A 27,003-nucleotide genomic window follows, 5' to 3' on the forward strand; every position below is an offset into this window, starting at 1 on the left:
TTTTGAAATATTTAACCGTAAGAAATGGGGGGGATCAGAATCTCACCAGGCGTATGAGGGACTCACCTTGCCGACACCGGACCACCAGTCACCAGGCTATCGTGTAAAAAGAAAAACGGTTATGCAATGTCCGCAGTCTACGCTCCATTTCATGGGGGGTTGATATTCCTGTTGTGACCCACGGTTGGGCCTGCTAGTTTTAGCAGGGATTCGTCTAGACTAGAGGGGATATGATTGGGGTCTGAGAAATGATCTATCCAGAGAGCCCACTGGGCATTGTGTGCATCCTTAGTACCTTTTACAGGTTGCAATCCATTCTTCTGCTTCCCTGATTTCATCTATCCTGCGTATACACTCCTCTCTGCTCGGTATCTGCGTTTTCTTCCAGTAAATCGAAAGTAGCCGCCTAGCGGCATCAAGCAGATGGGGTAATGCGCTCTTTTTGTAGCGACTGATAGGCATGGGAGGGATGTGCAAGAGAAAGTGGATCGGAGAGAGGGGGATATCTATCCCCAAAGCTTCCTTAACCTGGTCTCCAACGTCTGTCCAGAAGGTACAATTATAGGGCATTCCCACCACAAATGTAGATGGGTTCCCTGGCCTCTGCATCTCCACCAGCACAGATCAGAGTTGGCAGGGTGCATCCGTGCCAAATCCACAGGGACCCTGTACCAACGCGACATCAACTTATAGTTTGTCTCTTGCATTTTAGAGTCATTCTGAGCTGGAGTGAGTCATCTGATATAAAATGTTGTCAGTTGAGGATATTTTTATTTTATCTCTCACTGTTAAACATAGGCGCGTGCACTAGGGTGTGCCAGGTGTGCCCAGGCACACCCTAATCGCCCTGTGCAGCACAAATTCCCCCTACTGCCCTGGTTCCCACCTCCTTCCCCCCGCAGCGCTTCCGGCTTCCCTACTCTCCTCTCCTCCAGCTGTGCTGCAGGATGTTTTAGGATGAGTGGGGGAAGGGGCCGGTAAATATGTAACTTACCGACCCCTTCCCTTTCATCATGAGTAATCAGTACAATGCGTTTGATCTTTAGGGTGCACACCCTAATGCAATAGGCTGCGCACACCTATGCTGTTAAAATAAACCTACCTATAAAATTATAGACTGATGATTTCTTTGTCAGTAGGCAAATGTACCAAAATCAGCAAGGGATCAAACACTTTTTCCCTCATTGTAAACAGTCAGCCTCGGTACAAAAATTATCAACACTTACACTATATAACAAAAAGTATTGGGACACCTGCTTTTACACGCACATGAACTTTAATGATATCACAGTCTTAGTCCATAGGGTTCAATATTGAGTTGCCCACCCTTTGCAGCTATAATGGCTTCAACTCTTCTGGGAAGGCTGTCCACAAGGTTTAGGAGTGTGTCTAAGGGAATGTTTGATCATTCTTCCAGAAGTGAAATGTGGGGGGGGGGGGTCACTGATGTGGAGAGGGGGGATTACGGTGTGGGGTTGATTTTTAGGGGTTGGCTTGGCCCCTTAGTTCCAGTGAAGGGAACTCTTAAGGCGTCAGCATACTAAGACATTTTGGACAATTTCACAGTGCCTGACCTCACAAATGGGCTTCTGGAAGAATGGTCAAACATTCCCATAGACACATACTTATACCTTTTGGACAGCCTTCCCAGAAAAGTTGAAGCTGCTATAGCTGCAATGGGTGGGCCAACTCAATATTGAACCCTACAGACGAAGACTGGGATGCCATCAAAGTTCATATTTGTATAAAGGCACGTGTCCTAATACTTTTGGCAATATAGTGTATATTTAAAACGTTTCCCATTTTACTTTTATGCTGAGCAATCAACAGTTTTTTTCTGTTCCTTCCATTTCGGGGTTTATTCATATGGAGGGTAAAAGGGGGACATTTGGTTATGCTGACCCAAGCATACAATGTAAAAGCATGCTTTGCAGGGTGCTGTTGGATTGTATAAGCATTGTAGACCACCATGTCATTATCATCCACTCTCTGTTTTCTTTGTCTTTTGCACACATCTTGTCTATTGTCACCTTATCTGTAAGGCTCTTTTACACAGATAAAACAAGGAAACAACAGGTTAATTTTCAATTGACTTTATTATTCTGTAAATGTGAATTTTACAAAGCATCTTACAGTTAATGACCGTATCTGATGGAGCTGTTTTCTTTAAAACCTTGTTTTATGATATGAAAAACAGTTATGAGCGTCTGTTGAAATGTTGGATACCCTTTTTTTATTTCTATTTTTTTCTCTCTTTACTTTTGATATCAGCAGACAACCATGGTAACAAAATAACAGTCTTAAACTATACATAGTAACAGCACATACGTACCAGTGGATGAAACAAAAACAAAAAAATTAAAAAGCGTCTGTATGAAAATAACTCACCAGTGTCTCTGTTAAGTTTCTGACAGCACAAACTTAAAAAATAAAAGTTTAACAGTCATAAAATACAGTACTACTTTGTATCTAAAACAGATGCGTTAAAAAGAACTGTGTATCTTTCTTCAATTCCTAAACATTCTGTCGAAAGGATTAATGTTTTATTTGAAATCACATGCCATCCAACTGTGCAAGTCAAAAATATTTAGACATCTCCACACTTCTTTTTATTTTGCTAAAAATAGTAGTGCATGTTTTGGCTTTTTTTGTCTCTGTGTGTTAACAATGAATCACAGATCATGTGCAAAATGCTTTGAATGGAAGAAGTTGATTAAAAATAGTAACTGGTTCTTAAACTGAGTGTGTTATACAATTGCAAGGGTGGGGGTGTCGGACTTTGTACATTTTTAAATGAAAATGGGCTAAATAGTTTTATATTACCGTGTTAGATTTTTTTGTTTTTATCCTTGTGCAGCATTTAGTATATATGTGGCTCAATTGTGGCTGTGCTTTTTAGTATATGTTATACTTGTCCACACTTTGTTCACTATAGTCTGTAATAATATTCAGTTCAACTGCTTGTAAAATGTTATCCATATAACACTTTGCATTGTATGAGTGTCAACCTACCTCAAAACGTAGTTGGAGTGCAAAGATGGCAGCTGGAAGGAACATAGAACAACAATTAAATCCCAACTCCAGCCAAAACTTTTCATTTTGGACAGAGGAGAAGGTTCGAACTTATCTGGCTTTTTTCACTTCTTGTGCCAGTGACATATGACAATGGAACAGGAGGTGAAGGGACAATATAAACTAGAAGCTTATATACTAGAAACTATATAAAATATAAACTAGTCCACAATAAACTGGTAAGAAGTTTTCCATCCTAAACAATAAATATATTACAATAATATATTGCTGGCCATAGATGGATCAAATCTCGGCCGGTTCAGCAGTGACCATCTGAGATTTGCTCCATTTTATGGGCAGGCCGATTGTACCCAAGTTGATTTATCAATTGACTTGGGTATAAGCACCCTAAATGCTTTTTGTTTTTACTTGCGATTACTGCCAGCGGCTATTAGCTGCTAGCAGGATTCATTGTGTTCTGCTGGTCGAGAAGGCTCCCTATCGGCAGAACACAATAGCCAATATTGCTGCAGCAGGCATTCCCCCATCAACACTGATTGTGTTGATGAACGATTTTCTTTCCTTTCACCTATTGTGGAAGGAAAGTGAATTGAATCATCTATGGCTTCTTAGATATCTTCTTATGGCTTGGTAGAAGGTGATGTAAGCAGCCTGGGTGTAACATTATACCTACTTTTAACACTTGTGTAAAAATTCAGAACTGAAGTTCCTTCAGTAATCTCTTCCCCTTAGCTGCTTACACAGATGACATCCAGACAGAGGAAGCAGCAGAGGAAATAATATAGAAGGGAGGAGAATCCCGAAGCAACTATGGAGGGGATCTTAACGACAGGGCTTTAAAACTAACCTTTATATGCTGATACTGTTGCCTCCACCCAAAATAAAAATAAAAGTTTTAGGTAAAAGGCCTTGAATTTACCATCTGTTGGAGAACATGGTTAAATAAACACAGTCATAAGGAAAATTAAGTACACCTCATGGAAATGAACAATTTCAACATATTCGAATAGGCAAACTTTGGATATTTATCAAAACTGTGCCGACCAATAAAAGGTAATCAACTTGGAATACAAACAAGAAATATTTGCACATTTTCAATCATTTAATCAACAAAAATAACAATAGATGTAAGGATGTATTGTGGAAGGCAGGAATGATTTCTTGTGGGCATTTTGATTAATTTCTCTGAAACTGACTTTTAACCACTTCTCCATGCTAAATTTCTTTAGTTGCAAGACATTTGTAGGTTGCCTTGCATCAACTGTGAGTTTTAAAATCCCTTACAAAATCAAAATGGAATCAAAACATGGTTTTGATAACCCCATATTCTTCTTTTTTTTTTTTTTTTTTTAAACATTCCATGGTGGATTTGGTAGTGTTCTTCAGATTATAATGGTGTTGAAAGACTAATTTCTGGTTCAACGTTTGGACAGATGGCATCACATTCTTATCAAGCACAATTCGAAATGATGCACAATGTATGGTTGAGATGGCTGCAATCTGCTCTGAAGCAGAAAAGAATACCCAGAGCATAACATTTGCCCCAACATACTTCACAGTTGTTATGAGATTCTTTTGCTGTCTTTTTCATTTGCGCCAAACATGTCTATTGTAACGTGACCAAACAATTCTATCTTTGAATAATCAATCTTCATATACATTGCCATCGAATGTCTAGGCAAAAACCTGACCTTCTGGAACAAACTGCAATTGGTGCAATCTTTCTGATTTTAAGATGCATGCATGCATTCATGCATGCACTTTGATACCAAGTGTTGCAAGAGTTATCCACAAATTCAGCAATAACATTTTGGGGTTCCTAGAGACTTTAATGGTCGGAGCCATTCAGTCCTGGACATATTAGCAGTTATTTGAAATATATGACAATTTAAAGATTATTTTTCTGACAGTGGAATTATTTCAAATAATTTGTGTATGCATTATAAGTCTGGAAAGGGAATTAAAAAGATCACCACTTCTAAAGGATGTCTGAAAAGCTCTATTGATCTTGGCATGTTGAGACCACGTGCATCAACAGCAAAGAACACCAGACCCTAGAAACCTGAGGCTTAAATAAGAAGTTTAACCCTAAGGAGATTCTTATTATTGGGGTTTATTTACTAAAGGCATATAGGCTGTTCACTTTGCGAGGGAATTCTAGTAGTGGTCGTGGTGAAACTTTACTTGGCAAATAATACTCCATCACATGCAAGGAAAGTAAAAAACAAAGACCACATGTGTGCACAGGATTCGATGATGGATGTAATTTACTAAGTTCTTGTAAAAAGTCCATTTGCCTTTAGTAAATCAACCTCATTGGGGCATATTATGAAATACTTGATTGTAATTTCACGGTGTTCGAGTGGTGGTAACTGTAGGGCTGTGCTTTTTTTATATGACAAAACTGCATTCTGGTTAATTTAGATCATGAAATTAAATATACTTAAACAAATGACACAAACACTGTGTATCACCTTTTATCTGAAGGCACTTCTTGAAATAAGACCCAATGTTTGCCCGCTCAAATATGTTGGTAAAAGTCAGCATGTCCATTAGCTGTGCTTACTTGGACAAAGACATAACAAGGGGCCACATATTTTGAATAAGGTGCTTTGCCACCCTCTGTGGAATGTCATTGTCATTTTATATTTTCCAAAAGGTCAAGCCCAAATTTGACATAAATTGTGGAGTTTTGATAGCTGAGTGGAAAGATGATGATAATTTTATAAATGTATCTCTAAACCAATCCCAATAACACATTTTCTAGTCTGCTTACAAATATTAAGGAATTAAGCAAACCTATTAATTCAAGGTCTTTACAACAAGCTGCTATTATGAGTTGTCCTGCACATTCAACTGTTGGTCAATGTTATTTAAATACAGCATTGAGGACATTAAATTAAAAAAATAAAAGTATCCTCAATGGAGATGTGCAAATCCATTTAGGAATTAAAACAGACCTCTGAGCTGGCACCAAACATCAATCTAGATTTGGGTACATTGATGATTAAACAATATGTTTAATCACTTAGGTACACTAATTTGAACTCAACCAGTTGGAGGTTTCAGTTATTGAATGTTGACTTTTCTCAAGGTTTAATCTACCTCCAAAAATAGGCAGATATTTTTGTGCCAACTTTCATGAGGATGGCTGATTATCTGTTCATCAGGGGCAAGTTGCTCAGCTAAAGGCCCACAAAGATAAATGTTAATTTGAAAAAAAAATATACACTCTTAAAAGCAAGGTATTTTTTAGATGTGTATTTTAGTGAAAAAAAAAACTTTGACGTCTCTTATTTTTTTTGACGTTTTTCTGTGTGTTTAGCTGGCTTTCAGAGAAGCTGTAGCAGAAGTGAGCAGGACATCCTTCCTATAAGAGGCATTTATTGATCTACAAACTCTTAAAAAGTTGTAATTATTTAATATGAGATAGCACTGCACTTCCCAACCAGTAAAAATTTAGTGTGTGATGTTTATCATCTAAATCCGCTGTTTGGGAAACAATTGTATAGTTGAGGACACATTGGAACCTCTGAGGACATCTCCTGGCCAACTGATCTTGAGGGAGAGAGACTACCATCCGAAAAGTGGTTGTTATCCCTCCACCACTATCATATAAGACTGGCACTAGGAGTGTCTACGCAGCACATATAATCAGGCTAAAATTATCTGGATTTTTTTGCCAGAATCCTTCCAACTGACATCTCGCAATCTATTGATACCTAACTTAAAGTGCTACTTCTGCAATACTTCAGACAGGAACATTTCATGTGCTGTTTGCCTATACATTTGCAGTACCACTGTGCTCAGACATGTAAAGGTTATTCCATCCAAAAGTTAGGTTTTAGTTTTAGGTAGAATTTAATAGAATGATTCATGCATCTCTCGCAGACTTGAAAAAGTTATCACTCTATTTTCATCTGCCATGGAAGTTATTTGGCAGTCCACCTTGTTCATTTTTTATACAATATGGAGAATGCAGCAAGCAATGAGACTTCATGGAGTATGAGGGAAAAGCCAGCACCATTCACCACATTCTACCCTTATGCAAAATGGACGATAAAGCATTGGTAGAAATTCCAACGTAACAGATTATTTGACCTTACACTGTTTTTAGAGGTGAATGGGCATTTATTGTAAGCTCCAGGTGTGAAAAAGTCCTCATCATTTCTTCCTGTGAGCACTCCTGTAATGCGCAGGTTTGTCGTCTTCAAGCATATAGCACAATGTCCATACTATGTGTGGGATATGGGAAGAATTAATCTCCTGCACAAAGTAGTAAGGTGCCTGGAAAACATTTCTGCCTTGATAAATGCAGTGTGAGGTCAAATTATTTATTTAATCAGAATTTTTACTTATAGTAGGAGTACACAAGTTACAATCTTTTTGCACAAGTGTAGAATATTTTGCTTGGTGAAGCACTGCAAGAAATTTATAAAAGATTTTGTTGGATGTGTATGTGTCTTAATTACAAGTAGCACTTGCCATTGTAAAATAGAAGGAGCACAACGTTTTGCCATATTTAAACTGCAACATTATTTAAACATTGCACCAATAACTAATATCACCTTTGGGTGGACTGACCTTTTAAAATTAATGTGCTTCACATAATACAGATACAGTAATGTACATGCCCTAAAATGTTTTTAATTTTCCCAACAAGTGGGAATGACAAATCCCTTTGTAGTCAACTGATCCACAAAACATACAACCAAATGACACGGTCCTTGGATTAGACAGGTTTAAAAAGTAGACTTCTGTAAATTGTTCAGCTTTTTTTGCCAACAATTTTTATGAACATTTTATTTCACACAAAATGATATAACTGCAAAAAAAAGGTAAAGGTGGTCTTTAAGTTGCAATTAAAAGAAAATTCTTGGATCACCAATTAACAAACCAGGGCAACAGTGACAAAAAAAAAGGGTCAAATGTACTAAAAAAAACAAAACAAACAAACCATTTAAATAACATCAGGTTAGCAAATTGCACTCTGACCATTTCTTTTCTACTTTTTAACATCTGAGTTTGGAAAAAAAGCCAGACTTGGCACTGTGTTAACCTCCCACAAAGAACTAAGCAGAACTCATTCTTTTCTGGAGGCCTAGCTAAAAATGTAAAATATATACATTTTCTGATCTGTTGGTAATTGCAGCACAGTGAGACATAAAGGAGTCAAGACAAGAGGTCATTCTGACCTTTTAATAATGCAACGTAACCATAGAATACAGTGTTAAACTGTAAAACTAAATGTGTAGACTGAGATAGCGGGATGTTCAGGCTTTGTTTCACCCAACTATATCTGTTTAAAGGAGAATCTGCACCAAATATGCTATTTTTAGAATTGTAGTATATACATACGCTACATTCTATTTCTGTATTTTTTTAATTCATTCTGTCAATTTTGTTCTGCGTTTGCATTTTGTAGAAGTAAGGATGTGCTGGGGGGGATCAAATAAATATTTTTTTGCAAAGAAATTAAAAAAAAAAATGACTGTGTACTAATTCTCCTTTAAAATCCCATGAAACGCTTGGGAGGGGGAAAGTGCTTTTATAACACACAGGCATGTTAATATTGCCAAGACTGCAAGAAATGTTCATTTGAAAACAAGAAAAATCACTTTTGTTTCGTACAGAACCTACTCCGAATTCTAGACAATAGCCTACATTTTTCTTTTGGCTAATCAAATATACTGCTGTAAACAAGAGGGATTTAATAAACTTTGACTAATCCCTTTAGGAAGAATGATTTGAGCTTCCACCTACAGACATAAAAGAAATGTAATCATTTTTCACATATTAGCAAAAAGGAAAAAAAATAAAATAAGGCACTCAGGAAAGCCTATACAATCAAAGTTCTCTGAACATTCTAAACACCCCTTTTATTTTTTGTTTTGTAAAATCTTTCCAAAATGAGAAATGATCATCCACGCAGTCTTTCACATCGTTAATTCTCGACACACAGAAAACGTTAGTGCAAATGACTTGCATGAATCACCATGTGATAAGCAAGTCCTATACCATTCACATTTTTAACAGTTTTATCCTACATCTTCTGCTTTCCTAAACTAAAATATGTACAGGAAGAAATTAGGTAAATAAAAAATATATATTTCTCTCCCATTGTGCAAGGTGCCTCTCCAAACTCCCCAAATCAAGTTATGCTCTATACATCACTTTAGTTTTGTTAATACAGTCTGTGCAATAAGTGAATTTTATTCTACACTAGGCCAAAATGGCCCAAAAGCATTCTGTTTTGACTGAAATTGGGATTTTAAAGAACATTCATAAAAAACATACATATTCTACATTCAAGGCCTTTCTCCGGAACTGCCACTGTTTTCACAAAATCTGATCACTTAAAATACACACACTCACGCATTTCACTCCAAATATAATAAGTGCTTTCTCATAAGTTCTGCAGATTAATACCGCTTTGGTTTTAACCTTTATTGATCTTCAAATACATTAATACCTGCACTGCAGATACCATTCCCAAGGTCCACTGTGCTAAAGAGGGTACCTTGTTTTTCAATTGTTCTACCTAGACTATAGTCTACTAGCTTGTGCCTAAATCTCATTTCTAAACTGCTAAGTACCTGTAATCATTAATGTTGTGTTTTATCAGACAATTCATATTATGGCTAGCAATTTGTATACAGAAAGAACAACCCAATTCATATCAATCCGTAAAGTAAAAAGAGGGATTTTTTTTCTTAATCTGGTCATTTGGCTATAGCTCAGGGAAAATAATTTGGTCCGGACATAACTTAACTGGGATTGATTAACCAGGGACCAATGGCCCTATTTATTGCCTGCTCAATGACAACCAGCCAATGATCCAAATTTAACATAGTTAAGTAGATAAGTAGCTTAAATTGAATCTTTGCCAGCTAAAATGCCCAAAAATGTTAGAGCATGATTGTTTGGAAACACCACATGATAATCAGTTTTCCCATTTTGTTATCGTCCTAAATATATATATATATTTTTTGTATATTCAAAATGCATAGACTGTTTGATCCTTGCAACGAAAAAAAAACAAGTCAGAACCTATTTACATATAGGATGGAAAATATGTCCTAGCTATGGGTGTTTTTAGCAAGGTATGTGTCCATCTTCACTAATCAAAGCTCATAATAATCCAGTAATGTACCCTCAAAGTTAAATCTTGTAAACACACGAGTGTTGAGTTTTCATACAGATAATAAACAATCTGACAACCTAGGAAGCCAACCAAGGATCACAAACTGGCTGTGAACAATAAGTTCTTTCTACATTCTAAACCATTTTCTTGGAGCTCCAAACATGACAATGGCTGTAGACTCCATAAACAAGTTTTAACACGCTTTTAATAGTGCTCAGCTAACAACTGAGCATTGTCACTTGGCCTCTCTTGAGATCCAGGGGCTGGGGAGCACTTCGCCTTTTAGGTATTAAAACTTCAAGTGACAACACGCTTAAAGGTCTGCAACTACTGATAGGATGTTCAGCCTTGTTGTAATTTATCACTGTCCTACATTTTTTATGGTGGTCCCTTTACCCTATTTCTGTAGATCTTTTAAGGCAAGGAATCGGCATTGTGCTAACCTTATCTTTCCGCTGGTATATAGTCAACAACTGAAATCACTCTCTTCTCTTTCCATATTTAACAAAGTACCTTGTAACTAATTCTATAATAAACTATCTGTATCTAAGTGCACATCAATTATTCTGTTCTTCAAAATAATACATTTGCAAAGCTCTGTGCCTTTTAGGACATTATAAGTGTTTTTTTTTAGAATAAAGTGCAATTAATCTGCATCTAAAGCCAAACAAAAATTGTATTCACATTTGAGCAAAAGGAGAAAGTCTAAACGGATGATGACCTGATTCTACCTCTTCTGTAGGACCCCAGAGGATTCTGGGAAATGCATGCATCAAAAACAAACTCCATTAATTTATGGCAGCTTGGGAGATATCCAAAAGGCAGAAGGGAATACTTTCTAAAATATGCATTAAGACTGATATAAAAATCAATAATCTGATTTTACATGACAAATGCAGTGTGTGGTAAACACATAATGTTCCAGTGAAAAAGGAAAGAACAAAAGAAGGCCAAAAGCTCCTCTAGGCTGGATCTGTACTTTATCCAGACTGTCCTCCAATTGCTCAGAAATAGCTAGACTTTCTTTTTGACATGAATTTAATAAACCTAGAACCTTTAACAACATAGGCATGTTTAGATCATCTTATTCGCTAATGGATAAAAAAAAAAAAAAGTATAAAAGCATTTTCAAAATCCTCAAGTAAAAAGGCCTAGAACCTGTACAGATACAGAAAGCCCTAAAGAAGGTACCGCCCTTTTCAATTCTCATCTCAAATCACCAAGCAGAACCTTACAGCAGCCAAGACCAAATAGTATTCAAGAACCTCAACTAAGTGGACTCTAAAAACCTGAAGTCTCAAAATTCAACTTGTGCATGAAGAGACATATTTGCCTTAACCTCCCAGAAGCACAAATCCACCCATTCAGAGCTCAGTAAATACAAAACCCATGTGTGTTGCATTCAGTCTACTTGCATCAGTGAATATACCCAAGCATGTATCTGTCAAACAACATTGATATAGAGGTTTCCTTTTAACAACTAAGCCCAAGGAAAGGAATTCTTCCAATGTTAAATCTCCACAAAAAAAAAAAACTAGCTATTAAAACTGTTAAGTTTGTTTCATAGTTTACCATAAAATGGTTTTCAATACATGCAACGATTCGTTTTAAGATTCTCCCCAAACAAATGCTCTAATAACTAGATATTTATATTTTATGAAAAAAAAAGTTCAATATTCCTTCTTTAACTACATCTCTCCTGTGTATGAGAAAAAAATCTGTTATTGGTTTTTAGAAGAACATTTGTAACAGTGCAAATACTTAACTATTTTCTGTTGCAACTTTTTTATACTTTTCATGTAAATGCAATTCCTGGTTAAACTTTCCAAAAGTAAAAATCGAGATCATGACTTCAACATTGGTAACAAAGCCAAAACAATGTAACATAGCTTGCTGGCTTTTATTTAATTGTTTGGTTTGATAAACCAGCAAAGATCAATTCTACTGGTGGGTGGTCTTCCAAACTAGAACTTGTTAGTTGCCACCTATACACCCTTGGAGATACTAGGTGGATATATCAAAGTCGTCACTCTCTCAAAACTAGAAGTTTTTGGCTAATCTAAATAAAAAAATAAAAAAAATGTGAATTGCAAACAAGGCCAATATCTCCATTTTAATACACAATGTCATACAAACTTGCCATTTGATGGCCCCTAAACCTGCTTTGCAGATTGCAATAGTCCCAAGAAATTTCTTGCTCCAAAATAGAAGGATGATAGACGATAAGTGATGGTAACGTCCCATTTAAACCATGAATGGATTAATGAACGGTGCTGATTTTACTTTTACTTTTTTTTTCTTAAACACGTGCTTTTGTGAGTGGAAGATAAAACAAATATATGCATTCATTAGAGTAAATTCCATTTTAAAAATGAGCCCATTTTGTTTTATAACTAAGCAGGTCTCATTCGACCTGATCGTTTACAGTATAACGAACGCGATTATTTTTCCTTTGTAATTTTTTTGTTCTTTGAGTGTTTTTGTTTTAAATACAAGCAGAATAAAAATCACATTTTAGTCAGGCAAAAATAGCAGTTCTGAAGTAAGTGGCTGATCACATTTTGTTTTCTTTTCGTATTAGTAATGCATGCAAGCAGCGCTAGAATTACAACTTCCCTTACAGGTCACCGTGCGGACTCCCTGTTGGCTTTTCTTCATGATCTATAAAGTCCCACTGTATGAAGCTTCTTGTCTCCGCACAGGGGTCTCTGGCCTGCTGGTGGAGCCGGCGTCTTGTTCGAAAGAAGTTGGAGGTGAGCTTGGGTTGTCCGATGTCAACGGATCAGTGCCACCTACCTCCTGAATGACGGACCCTGTTGCTCCTTCAGCCTCCTGGCTCTGTTCGAACGGAGGACTAGCATTGGCGGTGAGGTCTATGTTTGTTGTGTTAGTTCTCAAGGACACTATGGCGCCAGAATCTCCTCTCCGCTCTGCATAAATGCGTTGCTCGAACACCTGGGCTGGGGTGGGCTGGAATTCTGATTCCAGTGGGACACCAGTCGCTGTTGCACCCATCACAGAACGATACATCTCCACACCTTCTGGCAGCATTGACTTTATCTTGGGAAGCCAGCGTTTACGTACCCTGCGGGCGTTAGTGCACATATCTGCTGCTATGACGTTCATCTCGCTCTCCTTGAAATTGGGCGCAAAGTTCTGGCAATACACTGCAAATACACAAAAAGAACATCTAAATGTAAAAAATACAAAAAAAAAAAATGAATCCTGAAAATATATATATATTTTTTTTTATTGGATAAAAATGACCCGTAACCTAACTGTTTTTTGTGAAAACATAATTATATGGTGCTTCCATGACAGCACATGCTTTTTTTTTTTTTTAAAGAGTTGCTCCTTGTGTGGCTGGCCAGTCCACGTCCCCAGCATGAGATACATTCACACCTGGAAGAAGCCCAGGAGAAGTTGTCGGCAATGGAGAAACAAGACATCACCTTGCTGGAGGAGGGCTCACTGAGAGGCAAGTGTGGCATAGTGTGCAAAAGCTCCTGGAGCCTCAAATTCTAAACTTCCTATTGGTCAGTGTGGCTGCCTATTACATGTAAGTACTAGGGCCAGGAAGGATGGGCTCAAGCACCATATTCCAGTATAAAGTCAATATTTGCCTATGCTAAATGCCCTATGGAACTCTGAAGATAGCTAAAAGCGGTACTATATCCAAAACCAAAAATGTAATATTGCAGCTTACCAATCCTTAGATAGGGTGGCTGCATTTGTTTTTTTACCCTCTGTTTTCACCTGGTGACCTGGCTAGAGTAGCACACCTCCTGTATCCACTGTGGAGGGCACACCAGATAGCACCATTGTTAATCTGAAAAGGAGGGTAGATGACTAGCAGATTTAGACACACTAAAAAAATTTAAAAGAAAAGTTTGGGAATACAAAAAAGTAAACAATCATACTCACCTAGATGGCTGTAGCACTGATCCTAGCTGTAGCTGTCCCCTGCCAGTTCCTTTTCCCAAGAACTGAGCACTCAATTACCGCTGCTCGCTCACTTCTTAGTATTCAGTTTGCAGAGAGAATGTCATTCACCGGCTCTCTACTCACTGGAGTGCTGGGCTGTGGAGGGGTGGGAGCAACTGGCTTTATCCTGCTGTTGGCTGTAAACCGGTCACAGGAGTATGGAATGGAACTGTGATCAATAGGAGAAGTAGTGCAAAAAAGAGCTTTGCCCATACTTCTTCTTTTAAGATAAACTTCAGCTCACACTGCAAATACACAAGCAGTTACAGCAAAAGTTTTTTTTCTTTTAGGACAAAGGCTTTACATGAATAAATAAAAGTTGATCACTGTAAGCACCCCTGTTAGTGATAAATGGTTTGTCTCACCACCCTTAACCGTTACATTTTCAGGAGAGCTTGTTCCTTTGAAAAACAACTTATTGGCTGGATCCCCAGGTGAAAATAAAAGAAAGCAAGCTAAAAAAACAAACCCGAATGCAGCCATCACATCGAAGAACTGGTAAGCTGCAATATAATATGTTTTCTCTTTGGGTTTAATAAAACTTTAACCAGTGCACAGTCTCCTGCAATAATACTGGGTTGCCATTTTATACCAATATCCTCTATAACAGGTGTACCTCAGACCTGTAAAGAAAACAACAGCTTTTTTCTTACACTTTATCCACACTATCTGCTAAGTTGTAGATTTTCGGTAAACACTGCTCTGACTTCTACCTTTCACCTGCAGTAATGTGAATTGTATTGACTTCCAAGAGGTAATCTCCGGACTCGCGCAACATGGGTGTTTGGCTCTAATTACACTGCATTTGACTCATGTAATATAAACATTTTATTCTTTATAGTGACTAAGCAAAATATGAGAATTAATCAGCAGAGAGGCTCAATATATAGCGTTTTCTCATGTCCAGTCCATTCTGGTGGTACAGACTGATTTGCATGTGAGATTTTAATGTTCTGTGTTAACAAAGGAAAAAAGTACTCTTTGTTTTAATCCACAGTGGAGATTGTATATGCAAAATCCAGCAACTGTCAATTGTTTTTTAACTGGGGCCGTATAATACAGTACCTTATATCAGAGGTTGTCTTTCTGTTAAAGGAGAAGTACAGCCAAAGCTTGTTTGGCTGTACTTTTCCTGTGGATCACAGTAGTGCAGTTTGTTCTGTATTCTTGTGACCTGTTTTCAGTAGACAGCAGGCTGAAGCCCGCTGTCGACTGATGTCATAGAGCTGGTCCAGGCTGAAGAAAAATTGCAACCATATGGTCGGGATCCACCAAGGAGCCTGGACTTGGCACCTGATCCGCTGAGAGCCTGAGCCAGCCGCTCCCACCACCTCCACAGCCCTGGAGCGTGGGGGGGGGGGGGGGGCAAAGCAGACAGCTGGTGACTGACATGGACCAGCTCTCTGCTCGCGGGGCACTGAGAAGTGAGTGATCAGTGTGGTGTTTGAGCCAGTGGGGAACCGATGCTGCATCCACCTAGGTGAATAGAATTAAAAAAAAAAACTTCTCAAGTGTTTTTAGGCGATTCGTTAATTTTGTACCTAAAAAGGCTCATTTTATTGGATTGATGAATCGGTGGAGTACGGCACCTTTACACACTTTAAAAAGTATCATTGTGGTTTTGTATGCTGATTGCAGTGATGGGGTTTGGGTATATTCTCAATGCATTTGACAAATCGGTTGACCTACTGCTTTAGGAGCTGTGAAAACGGTACCATGTTGAAAGAACAGTAAGTACCACAATTGCAACTACATACAAATTTTAAATTAATATATAATAATACAAAGTCATTACTGACATATTAGTTACAGGTGAAATAGTCAATAGAATATCTGGGGTGTACTGTTCCCCTGTAACCACCAGAAAAAAGCACAGAAGGATATAAAAAATAGAAAAAATAAACAGGTTGAATAAAAATCAATGATTTAAAAAAAAAAAAACATTTTGTATTGATTTACAGTATCTCACAAAAGTGAGTACACCCCTCACTATTTTGTAAATTTTTCATGATATCTTTTCACATGACAACACTGAAGAAATTACGTTTTGCTACAATGTAAAGTAGTGAGTGTACAGCTTGTATAACAGTGTAAATTTGCTGTCCCCTCAAAATAACTCAACATACAGCCATTAATGTCTAAACCACTGGCAACAAAAGTGAGTACACCCCTAAGTGAAAATGTCCAAATTAGGTCCAAAGTGTCAATATTTTTTGTGGCCACCATTATTTTCCAACACTGCCTTAATCCTCTTGAGCCTGGAGTTCACCAGAGCTTCACAGGTTGCCACTGAAGTACTCTTCTACTCCTCCATGATGACATCACAGAGCTGGTGGATGTTAGAGACCTTGCGCTCCTCCACCTTCCATATAAGAATGCCCCCCAAATGCTCAATGGGGTTTAGGGCTGGAGACATGCTTGGCCAGTCCATCACCTTTACCCTCAGCTTCTTTAGTAAGACAGTGGTCGTCTTGGAGGTGTGTTTGGGGTCGATATCATGTTGGAATAAGGGAGGGGATCATGCTCTGCTTCAGTATGTCACAGTACATGTTGGCATTCATGGTTCCCTCAATTAACTGTAGCTCCCCAGTGTCGGCAGCACTCATGCAGCCCCAGACCATGACACTCCCACCACCATGCTTGATTGTAGGCAAGACACGCTTGTCTTTGTACTCCTCACCTGAGTACTGCCACACACGCTTGACATCATCTGAACCAAATAAGTTTATCTTGGTCTCATCAGACCACACAGGACATGGTTCCAGTAATCCATGTCCTTTAGTCTGCTTGTCTTCAGCAAACTGTTTGAGGGCTTTCTTGTGTATCATCTTTATAAGAGGCTTCCTTCTGGAACGACAGCCATGCAGACCAATTTGATGCAGTGTGTGGCATATGGTCTGAGCACTGACAGGCTGATCCCCACCCCTTCAACCTCTGTAGCACTCTATAATCTATCCCAAAGACAACCTCTGGATATGATGCTGAGCACATGCACTCTACTTCTTTGGTCGACCATGGCGAGGCCTGTTCTGAGTGAAACCTGTATGGAACGCTGTATGGTCTTAGCCACCGTGCTACAGCTCAGTTTCAGGGTCTTGGCAATCTTCTTATAGCCTAGGCCATCTTTATATAGAGCAACAATTATTTTTTTCAGATCCTCAGAGCTTTCTTTGCCATGAGGTGCCATGTTGAACTTCCAGTGACCAGTATGAGAGAGTGAGAGCGATAACACCAAGTTTAACACACCTGCTCCCTATTCACACCTGAGACCTTGTAACACAGACGAGTGAAAATTGCTAATTAGGCTCAATTTGGACATTTTCACTTAGGGGCATATTCACTTTTGTTGCAAGTGGTTTAGATATTAAAGGGGTTGTAAACCCTCACCGTTTTTCACCTTGATGCATTCTATGCATTAAGGTGAAAAACCTCCTGTGCTGCAGCAGCGCCCCCGAGCCCCCCTTATACTTACCTGAGCCCCATTATTCTCACAACTGGAATGAGCACACCAGCCTGGCTGGTGTCTCATTTCCCGATTGGAGATATTGATAGCAGTGCAGCTATTGGCTCCTATTGCTGTCAATCAAATACGACGGCGTCGGAAGGCAGGGCCGAGTCCTGCTTTCTGTGTGAATATACGCAGAAGTAGGACACGGGAGATCACCCGCACGGGTGTCCACGAAGGAGAGCGCTTCTCCGACAGGGCACTCAAGAAGAGGAGGAGCCAGGAGCACCGCGGAGGGTCCCTAGAAGAGGAGGATTGGGGCCACTCTGTGCAAAACCAGCTGCACAGCGGACGCAAGTATGACATGTTTTATTTATTTTTAAACTGAACCTTTACAACCACTTTAACCACTTAAGCCCCGGACCAATATGCAGCTAAAGGACCAAAGGTGTTTTTACAATTTGGCACTGCGCTGCTTTAACTGGTAATTGCGCGGTCATGCAATGTTGTACCGAAACGAAATTTGCGTCCTTTTCTTCCCACAAATAGAGCTTTCTTTTGATGGTATTTTATTGCCTCTGCGATTTTTATTTTTTGCAATATAAACAGAAAAAGACTGTAAATTTTGAAAAAAATATATTTTTCTTAACAAAACAAATAACAAGTAAAAAATATCAAAAAAAATAAATTTTAGTCAAACATTTAGGCCAAAATGTATTCAGCCACATGTCTTTAGTAAAAAAAAAAAATCGCAATAAGCGTATATTTATTGGTTTTTGCAAAAGTTATAGCGTCTACAAACTAGGGTACATTTTCTGGAATTTACACAGCTTTTATTTTATGACTGCCTATCTCATTTCTTGAGGTGCTAAAATGTCAGGGCAGTACAAAACCCCCCCAAATGACCCCATTTTGGAAAGTAGACACCCCAAGGAAACTGCTGAGAGGCATATTGAGTCCATTGAATATTTTTTTTTTTTGTCCCAAGTGATTAAATAATGACAAAAACAAAAAAATGATAAATGATATATTGCGCACACATGCCATGGTTATATGTGGAATTGCACCCCAAACTACATTCTGCTGCTTCTCCTGAGTACGGGGATACCACATGTTTGGGACTTTTTGGGAGCCTAGCCGCGTATGGGGCCCCAAAAACCAAGCACCGCCTTCAGCATTTCTAAGGGCGCAAATTTTTGATTTCACTCCTCACTACCTATTACAGTTTCGAAGGCCATAAAATGCCAAAATAGCACAAAACCCCCCCAAATGACCCCATTTTGGAAAGTAGACACCCCAAGCTATTTGCCGAGAGGCATGTCGAGTCCATGGAATATTTTATATTTTGACACAAGTTGCGGGAATATGACAAACTGATTTTTTTTTTGCAGAAAGTTGTCACTAAATGATATATTGCTCACACATGCCATGGTTATATGTGGAATTGCACCCCAAAATACATTCTGCTGCTTCTCCTGAGTACGGTGATACCACATGTGTGGGACTTTTTGGGAGCCTAGCCGCATACGGGGCCCCGAAAACAAAGCACAACCTTCAAGATTTCTAAGGGCATACATTTTTGATTTCACTCCTCACTACCTATCACAGTTTTGAAGGCCATAAAATGCCAAGATGGCACACAACCCCCCCAAATGACCCCATTTTGGAAAGAAGACACCCCAAGCTATTTGCTGAGAGGCATGTTGAGTCCATGGAATATTTAATTTTTTTTGCCCCAAGTGATTGAATAATGACAAAAAAAAAAAAAAAAATTTTACAAAACATTGTCACTAAATTAAGTATTTCTCACACATGCCATGGGCATATGTGGAATTACACCCCAAAATACATTCTGCTGCTTCTCCTGAGTATGGGGATACCACACGTGGGACTTTTTGGGAGCCTAGCTGCGTACGGGACCCCGAAAACCAATCACTGCCTTCAAGATTTGTGTGAGTGAAATCAAAAATTGATGTCCTTAGAAACTTTGAAGGTGGTGATTGCTACACCAGAAACAAAATAATTTCCCTCTTTTCTGGTGTCTCTGAAACATGTCGGTTCTATTGTAATCACAACTCATGCTTGACTTTGCCCAGGAGTTGATTGTGTTAGCAATTAGTAGTAGCTGTATTTCTATGAATTCTGTTCCAATCCATGCTTTTTAAATTTTGATATGTAATTTTCTATATGGAATACATTTTTGTACTTTTTTATATTTTTGATATTTTCATTTTTTCCTGATCTATTTTCACCCAAAAAATCCCTGGGGCATTCCACATGCACATATTCTCTTTATGGTATGTGGTAGGCAGTTTTCAGGAATCTCTCTAAACAAGTTTCTCTTCTTTCTATGCATTTTTTCCAGTAGGCTTGCTTGGCTTATAGAGATCGGGACTTCTAAAGGTAATGCTACACTAAGCAATATTACCTGATCTCTCATATATAAGGTGACCATTACAGAACATTGGTTTTAATACAATTGTTTTTTGTGTGATACACAAGATACAATGTCTGGTACATAATCAGCCCAAATAGCAAAAGTCTCACACGCGGTATTGGCCACACTCGAGAAGAAGCAACATTTTTTTTTTATTTTTTTTTTGAGGTGTAATTATAAGAATGCCTATGCTGTGTGTTTAAAATATCTTATTAGATAACTTTGTATAAAGATACATTTTTAATTTTCATTTTGCATTTTCCAAAAAATGTGTGGCAAAAAAATGTCTCACTATTCCTTTTATAAAATACCATGAGGTGTTTGCTTTCCAAAATGTGTTGGGTTTTTGTGGGTGCTTCCACAGTTCTGGTGCCCCAGTGCCTCCAAATATGCAACAGGCAGTCAGGAATTTAAAGGTAGTTTATGCCCCTGAAATGCCTGAAGGTGTTCCTTGCATTTTGGGCCCCTGTGTGGCTAGTCTTTAACCACTTGACCTCTTTAAGATTTACCCCCCTTCAGACCAGGTCATTTTTTGCGACACAGCAATGTTACCTTTATTGAAAATAGCGCAGTCGTGCGACGCTGTACCCAAAAAAAATGTTTGTTTTTTTTTCCCCACAAATAAAGATTTATTTTGGTGGCAATTGATGCACTACAAGCAAAAAAACCCTTACAATTTTGAAAACAAAACAATATTTTTTACTTCGTTATAAAACCTATTCAATAAAAAAATCACACGGACACAGCATAAGTAAGCCACTGGAGGCACGCATGCGCCCCCTCCCCAGAAGAGCACATATACGTGACAGCTGCCATCCTGTAGAAGTAAAACTGCTATGGGGCGGAAAGCAAGGTGCTGCTGCCACCCTTGACCACTCCAGGTCAAGGGTGGCAGCAGCAAGGTCAAGGTGTATTGAGTGTCCCCCTCGGCAGCGAATCAGTGGGAGTGGTTGCCCCGCTGTGCATGCTGGGGAGCGGTACTTAAGGGACAGACGCCATTGGTGCGGGGTCTGTCGTCCGTCCGCACCTCGTGGCCCACCAGGCCCGAGGAGCGTGTTCTGAATCCTGGTTCCGGGACCACGTTGGCCCGGGGCTGTGGCTTTGCCTAAGGGCCCAGTTGTCTGGCTGGGCCCTGTACAGCAAAGGTGATCTGTGCTGTCCATCCTGCGGGAGGAAGCCACTTGATGAAGGAAGCCAGGGAAGGACCTGTCCTGGAGAGGGCCATGCAAGAGGCTGGTACCTTGGGAGAAGGCCTGGAAACTTCATCGAAAGATGCACCGTACACTGAGAGGCTTGACAGTGTCGCCTGTCGAATCTAAAAGTTCTAAAGAAACAAAGCTAAAGAGATCCGGGTGCTGAATCTTGTGGCAGAGGATTCCGGACCAAAACATCTCACCTACAAAGGAATGTCTGTGGCAGAGACTGTACTTTACTTTGTGTGCCATCCCGGCCGCTAGGCCAGTGAGAGGGACCTATCCGGGTGAGCAATACCCACTCTGGCTAGAGTGGCGACGAGAACTGTTTGCTGGAAACAGGAGTGTTTCCTTACTTTTGATTATGCACCTGAACCTACCTACCCTTCATCCTTCTTTTCTACTAAAGTTCTGCAAAATAAATCCAAGAAAAAGAAGTGCATTGTATGGACATTGAAATTCTTCAGACTTTCCTTTCACCCTGGACAGCGAGAACATAGAGGTAACGTGCCACCCAAATTATAACCAGCAGCTCCTGCAGGGATAGTTGCACGTATGACAAAAAAAGGTTTTCAAAAGGCTCACTATGCATTTCAGAAAATACCTTGCAGCATTTGCTTTCCAAAATGGGGTTAATTTGTGGGTGTTTTTACTGTCCTGGTGCCTCTTCCTAGTTCTCTAAAAATGTGATAGGTATTAGACATATGCAGAACGAAAACATTTGTTTAGTTTCGGATGGATTTGTTAACTTAATAATTTTGTTTAGTTGCATTCAGTAAATTCTGACCATTTATTTTTGTAATTTATTTTGTTTTTAGTTTTGTTTATTCATTTTCGAATGGATTTGATTCTTCTGAAGTATTTTGAATTCAAATCCAATCGAAAATATCAAATTGTTTAAAATTGAAATAGAATATCCAAAACTTAGTTACTACGAGTTTATATACTGATTACATATTTGTGTTTTTATCAGATGGAAAGAAGTTTTCACAACATCAAAGCCTCCATTATGGGCTCCACAGAATGTCGCATGAAATTATAGGTAAGTTATCATCATCAAATCTACTAATTGTGGAACTACAATTACAATATTAACATGCGCCGGACCCCAAAACTAAATTCTTCTATAGGAAATTATGGTGGGAACTTTATGTATATATAAAAATGTAATTACTAGTCTATTACAAACATGAAATTTACGTGATCGAAGTTACTATCCTTTTGTATACCTTTAAAGGAGTTGTAAAGCCAGAATTTATTTTATTTTATCTTAATGCATTTCATGCATTAAGATAAAAAAACCTGTGTGTAGCAGCCACCCCAGCACCCCCCTAATTACTTACCTGAGCCCCATCTCTCTTCAGCGATGTCCTCGAATGTCTTACTTAGCCGTTCGGGAAATTCCACCTGAATGGCTGAGACACTGCAGCGGTGCCATTGGCTCAGTCAGCCAGCCAATCAGGGGAGAGAGAGAGGGGGCGGGGCCAGGTCAGGGCTCCGTATCTGAATGGACACACAGAGCTGTGACTTGGCTCCAGTGCCCCCATAGGAAGCTGCTGACTGTGGGGGCACTCAATAGGAGGGAGGGGCCAGGAGCAGCAAAAAGGGCAGCCGAGAAGAGGGGGATCTGGGCTGCTCTGTGCAAAACCAACTGCACAGAGGAGGGAAGTATGACAGGTTTGTAAAGTCTTGTTGTTTTTTTTTTTTTTTTAAATAACAATCACTTTAAGACACACATGCATTATCTTGAATATAGTCATGAGAGTGAAAAAATTATATAGCGCAACACATGCAAACTGAATCGCCTCTGGGCGCTGTGTCCATTCCCTGGGTGAGAAAAAAAAAAACCCTTGACCTCAGAAGAGATGGGTTTTAATCTTTCTCCTGAAGGCCAACCAGTGGCCCACGGAGCCCTCTGATGTGGCCCGCGACGTCCTCCTGCTCTGGGATGGAATAAAATAGAATAGAATACTGTTATTAAAGGTAAGCTTATTACTAAAATCACAGGGTATATATGGGCATATCTGTTCTGCAGTGGTTACTGAGCTGCTTTCAAACGGATCCACAGGTGCAGAGAAGTGCACCTGGGGGTTACCTGCACTGAGCCATAGACTTCTATTACCTGCGAGTTTGGTGTGCTAAGAGTAGAGTTGGCTCTATAGAGCCGAGTGGGCTGCCATCTACCCGCTCCGCTCATAGTGACCCGCAACCGGTTACCAAGTCGCTTAAGTGGCCCTTGCTCTTTAAAAGGTTGGGCACCCCTGGTCTACAGTGTCAAAAGCCGCGCTTAGTTCCAACAGTATCAGGAGACAAGATCCTCCTTCGTCTGCGGCCTCTAGAGCGTCATCCCATATTTTGAGCAGCGCCGTTTCTGTTCCGTGACCCAGACAGAAACCTGATTGAAACGGATCGAGTAATTTATGGGTGTCTAAATGATGTTGCAGCTGTTGTACAACTTCTTTCTCCATTACCTTGGAGAAGACATTTAGGTCTACAGTTGTTTGGATCTTTGGGGTCGAGGGTATTTTTTTTTTAGAATTGGTTTTATTGTACCTTGTTTCAGCAATCCTTAAATGATTGGTTTATGAGCTGCGTGATAGCTGGCGCCAATATATCGGCACATTCTTTCAGCAGTTTAGTAGGGATGATGTCATTGGGCGCTGTGCTGTTTTGCAGAGTACCAATGATGTTTTTAGTGGCAACGATGGAAATGGGTTTTAGAGTGAATTTTTATTTTGGTGTTTGCGGCGGATTTATGTGGGTATTAGGTTTGTGATTTGGGCAGGGGTTGGTGACGGTTCTATTTTGCTGAATACTTTCACGGATTTTTTCAATTTTATAAATGAAATAATCCGATAATTCGTTGCAAAATTCTTGTGAATCAGAATTGGGGGCCTCTAAACAAGCAGGATTCATAGTCTGAGTGACCAGCTTGAAGAGTTTGCGGGGGCGGTTAAGGGCATTTGCGATGATGTTGGAAAAATATTTTTTTTTGGCCATAAAGATTTCTTTGTGGTATTTCTTGGTTATTATCTTATAAATGGTGTGGTTTTCCTCTGAAGAGCTCCTTTTCCAAGCATCTTCTGCTCTTCTACGTTCTTGCTTTAGCAACGACAGCTGGTCAATAAACCAGCTGGAGTTGTTTTTCCGGATGCAAGTTTTGCGTTTTGGCGCTACCAAGTCAGCTGACTGTAGTAGCGCCTTGTTGATGGCGTAAAGTGTTTCTGTGGCTGTTTGTTGTTGTTGGATTGTTTTTATTTTGTTCCCTAGTGTTGTTTTGAAGAGTTCCGAGTGGAGCTTCTTCTGAGATCTAGTCCAGTGAGTTGTCACCGGTTTTATTGTTTTTTTTTCGGGGTGGCGTTTTTGGTAATTGTGAATTTAATGGCATGATGATCAGTCCATGGCTGCGGCTCATTTTCCAGGACGTCAATTTCCAAATCTTGTTTGAAAATGAGATCGAGCGTATGACCTGAGGCATGAGTGGGCCCGTGTATTAGTTGCTGCAGACCTAATCCTTCCAGATGGTCGATGCAGGCGTCGGCGACGGGGTCCAGTGAGGAGTTGGCCCAGAGGTTGAAATACCCAAGCACCAAAAGGTGTTTTATGTTTAGGGTATAGGTGGAGATGAACTCCGTCAACGACGTGAGAAGGTGCGTTTTTGGGCCTGGAGGTCTATAGCAAAGTAGAATATGGACCGTGTCTTGGGGATTTGTTTGCAGTTGCAGAGTGAGGGTTTCCATGAATGGAAGCGAGTTTTGAAGGACTGGTTTGGTGATCGAGAGGTGAATCTTGTGGATCACCGCCAGCCCCCCCCCCCCCTCTTTGCCCCACTCTGTTTTTCATTTGAATGCAGTAATTTGCTGGCACCAGTTCTTCTAGAATGGTGTTGCAGTCGGCTGTGAGCCAGCTTTCTGTGATAAAGAGGCAGTCTAAGTCGTGTTGAAGGATGAAATCATGGATTTCTTGTCGGTGTTTTACTGCCGATCTTGTGTTGACCAAAGCGCTTAGGCTGGGGTACATGCGTGTAATTTTTGACTGTCGATCGTCGATTGATTCTTAACAGTTGCTCACTCCTTAGAGCTTTTTTGGTGACAACAGGTAATATAGAGGCAAATGGTTTTAGTTCCCAGATGGTTTCTGCAGAGTATCTCAGATAACCCATGGTCGCAGAGAAAACACAGGGGGAAATAAAGTTGATTGGGGAGGTCTTTGATGGAGATGGGACGAAGAATGTCCAAGTGAGCAGTCACTCGTTGAGTCTTCCCTCCCCGATTGGTCCAAAGGAAGGCGAAAAAACCCCAGGCGTGCTGTGCCAATCTGCAGCGACCGGGGAAAAATTCCTTCCTGACCCCTCAAGGGCGATCGGTGAACCCTGGATCAATTGCTTAGTGGTTGAAGTAGTTATTTAGTGCTGACGGAGGGGGAGGGGATACGTACCCCTGTGTTAACGATGGGAGCTAGTTTCTGGTAATCTGGCTGTGGAGGAGAAAATGGGGGTGAGTGAATGTGGTTTTTTAAATTGCTTGGGAGTAGTAAGATGGCCGCCGACCGGGACTAGGCCCGAGCTGGGGAACCGAGGGTGGTGGATATACAGGGGCACCGCAGGGAGACCTAGGGGGCTAGGGGGGTTTTAGTGGTATTTATGAGCGGGGAGGCTTTGGCTGGGTAATCGCGAGGGTGCCGCTAGGCCGCGGCTGAAGCCGCGGACTTTCCTGGATGTGGCCGCCGCGACCTAGTAGCGGGATTGTCCGGGCCCCAGTGGTTGAGGATGTCGGGGCGGTAGCGGGGAGATGCTTAGGATGCAATGGGGGTGTAGGGGGGGTAACGGTCGGCCGTTTCCCCCGGGGCTAAGGCGCGGCTTACCCTGAAAAGGACAGCCGCACCCGTCCCCGGGTAGGAGGATGGACCGGAGGCCAGATGGTGCCAGGTCTTGCCTTGTAAGGAGCTGCCTATGGGGCGGCAGAAGATGGAGGTCAGAAGGGGATGGAGGATCGGTTGTCCTGGGTGTAACAGAATAGTGCAATGAGAAGCATGGCATGCCTTACTTGTGCATACCATTTACTGTCACCAGAATAGTTTTAGGGGGATCGACAAACAGCATGCCAGATTTTTCATTGATTATGCCAGCAGCTATACCAGTTAGCAATAATCACTGAGTGACAAGTCACAAACCCCCCCGTCCCCCCCGCTGTGCGGGAGAACACAATAGCTCCACAGTAGGGATTCACACGAACAGTGTTGATGGGGGGGAATTAAGCGATTTTTCTTTCCTACAACCCACGGCTGCAGAAAATAAAAATAGCACCATCTATGGTCTGCTTAAACCTTTAATAAAAGGATTGAAAGTAACAAAAAATTTGAAGGGGCCTAGGTTAAAAGGCATATACGTTGATCTGGACACAAATGATGCCAAAATTATTAATTCACCACAAAAATAGATTTTTGACATGTCAATATTGTATTAATAATAAGGTTTATTCAGAATATGTGAAGTGTTCTAAGTTTTATAAAAGTAATATCTGTCTTTTTGATGTCTCTATGTACAGTATTGTGCAAACGTTTTAGGCACGTGTGAAGAAATAATGTAAAGTATGAATGCCTTTAAAAATTTATATTTTTACTTGGTTTATTTTTATCAATTTAAAAAATGTAAAGTGAGTGAACAGAAGAAAAATCGAAACCAACTAATTTCAATACCATTTGGCTTCAAAACAACATAAATTTGTTTAGGTACACTAATACACACGTATTCGCTATTTCAGACCAA

At 40.0% G+C, this 27,003-nt stretch overlaps 1 protein-coding gene across 4 annotated transcripts in view; it reads right to left on the reverse strand.

The window, feature by feature from the left end:
- Nucleotides 1-2,077: 2,077 nt before the first annotated feature.
- NACC2 (NACC family member 2) overlaps nt 2,078-27,003 on the reverse strand; it is a 241,520-nt gene continuing 216,594 nt past the window's right edge. For all 4 annotated transcript variants that reach the window (XM_040324123.1, XM_040324120.1, XM_040324121.1 and 1 more), the window contains one exon: nt 2,078-13,344. In XM_040324123.1, the coding sequence (XP_040180057.1) occupies nt 12,839-13,344 (506 nt within the window). In that variant the 3' untranslated portion in view covers nt 2,078-12,838. The remainder of the gene's footprint in view (nt 13,345-27,003) is intronic.

The sequence above is a fragment of the Rana temporaria genome, chromosome 9, assembly GCF_905171775.1.
Source record: "Rana temporaria chromosome 9, aRanTem1.1, whole genome shotgun sequence".
Lineage (NCBI taxonomy): Eukaryota > Metazoa > Chordata > Amphibia > Anura > Ranidae > Rana > Rana temporaria.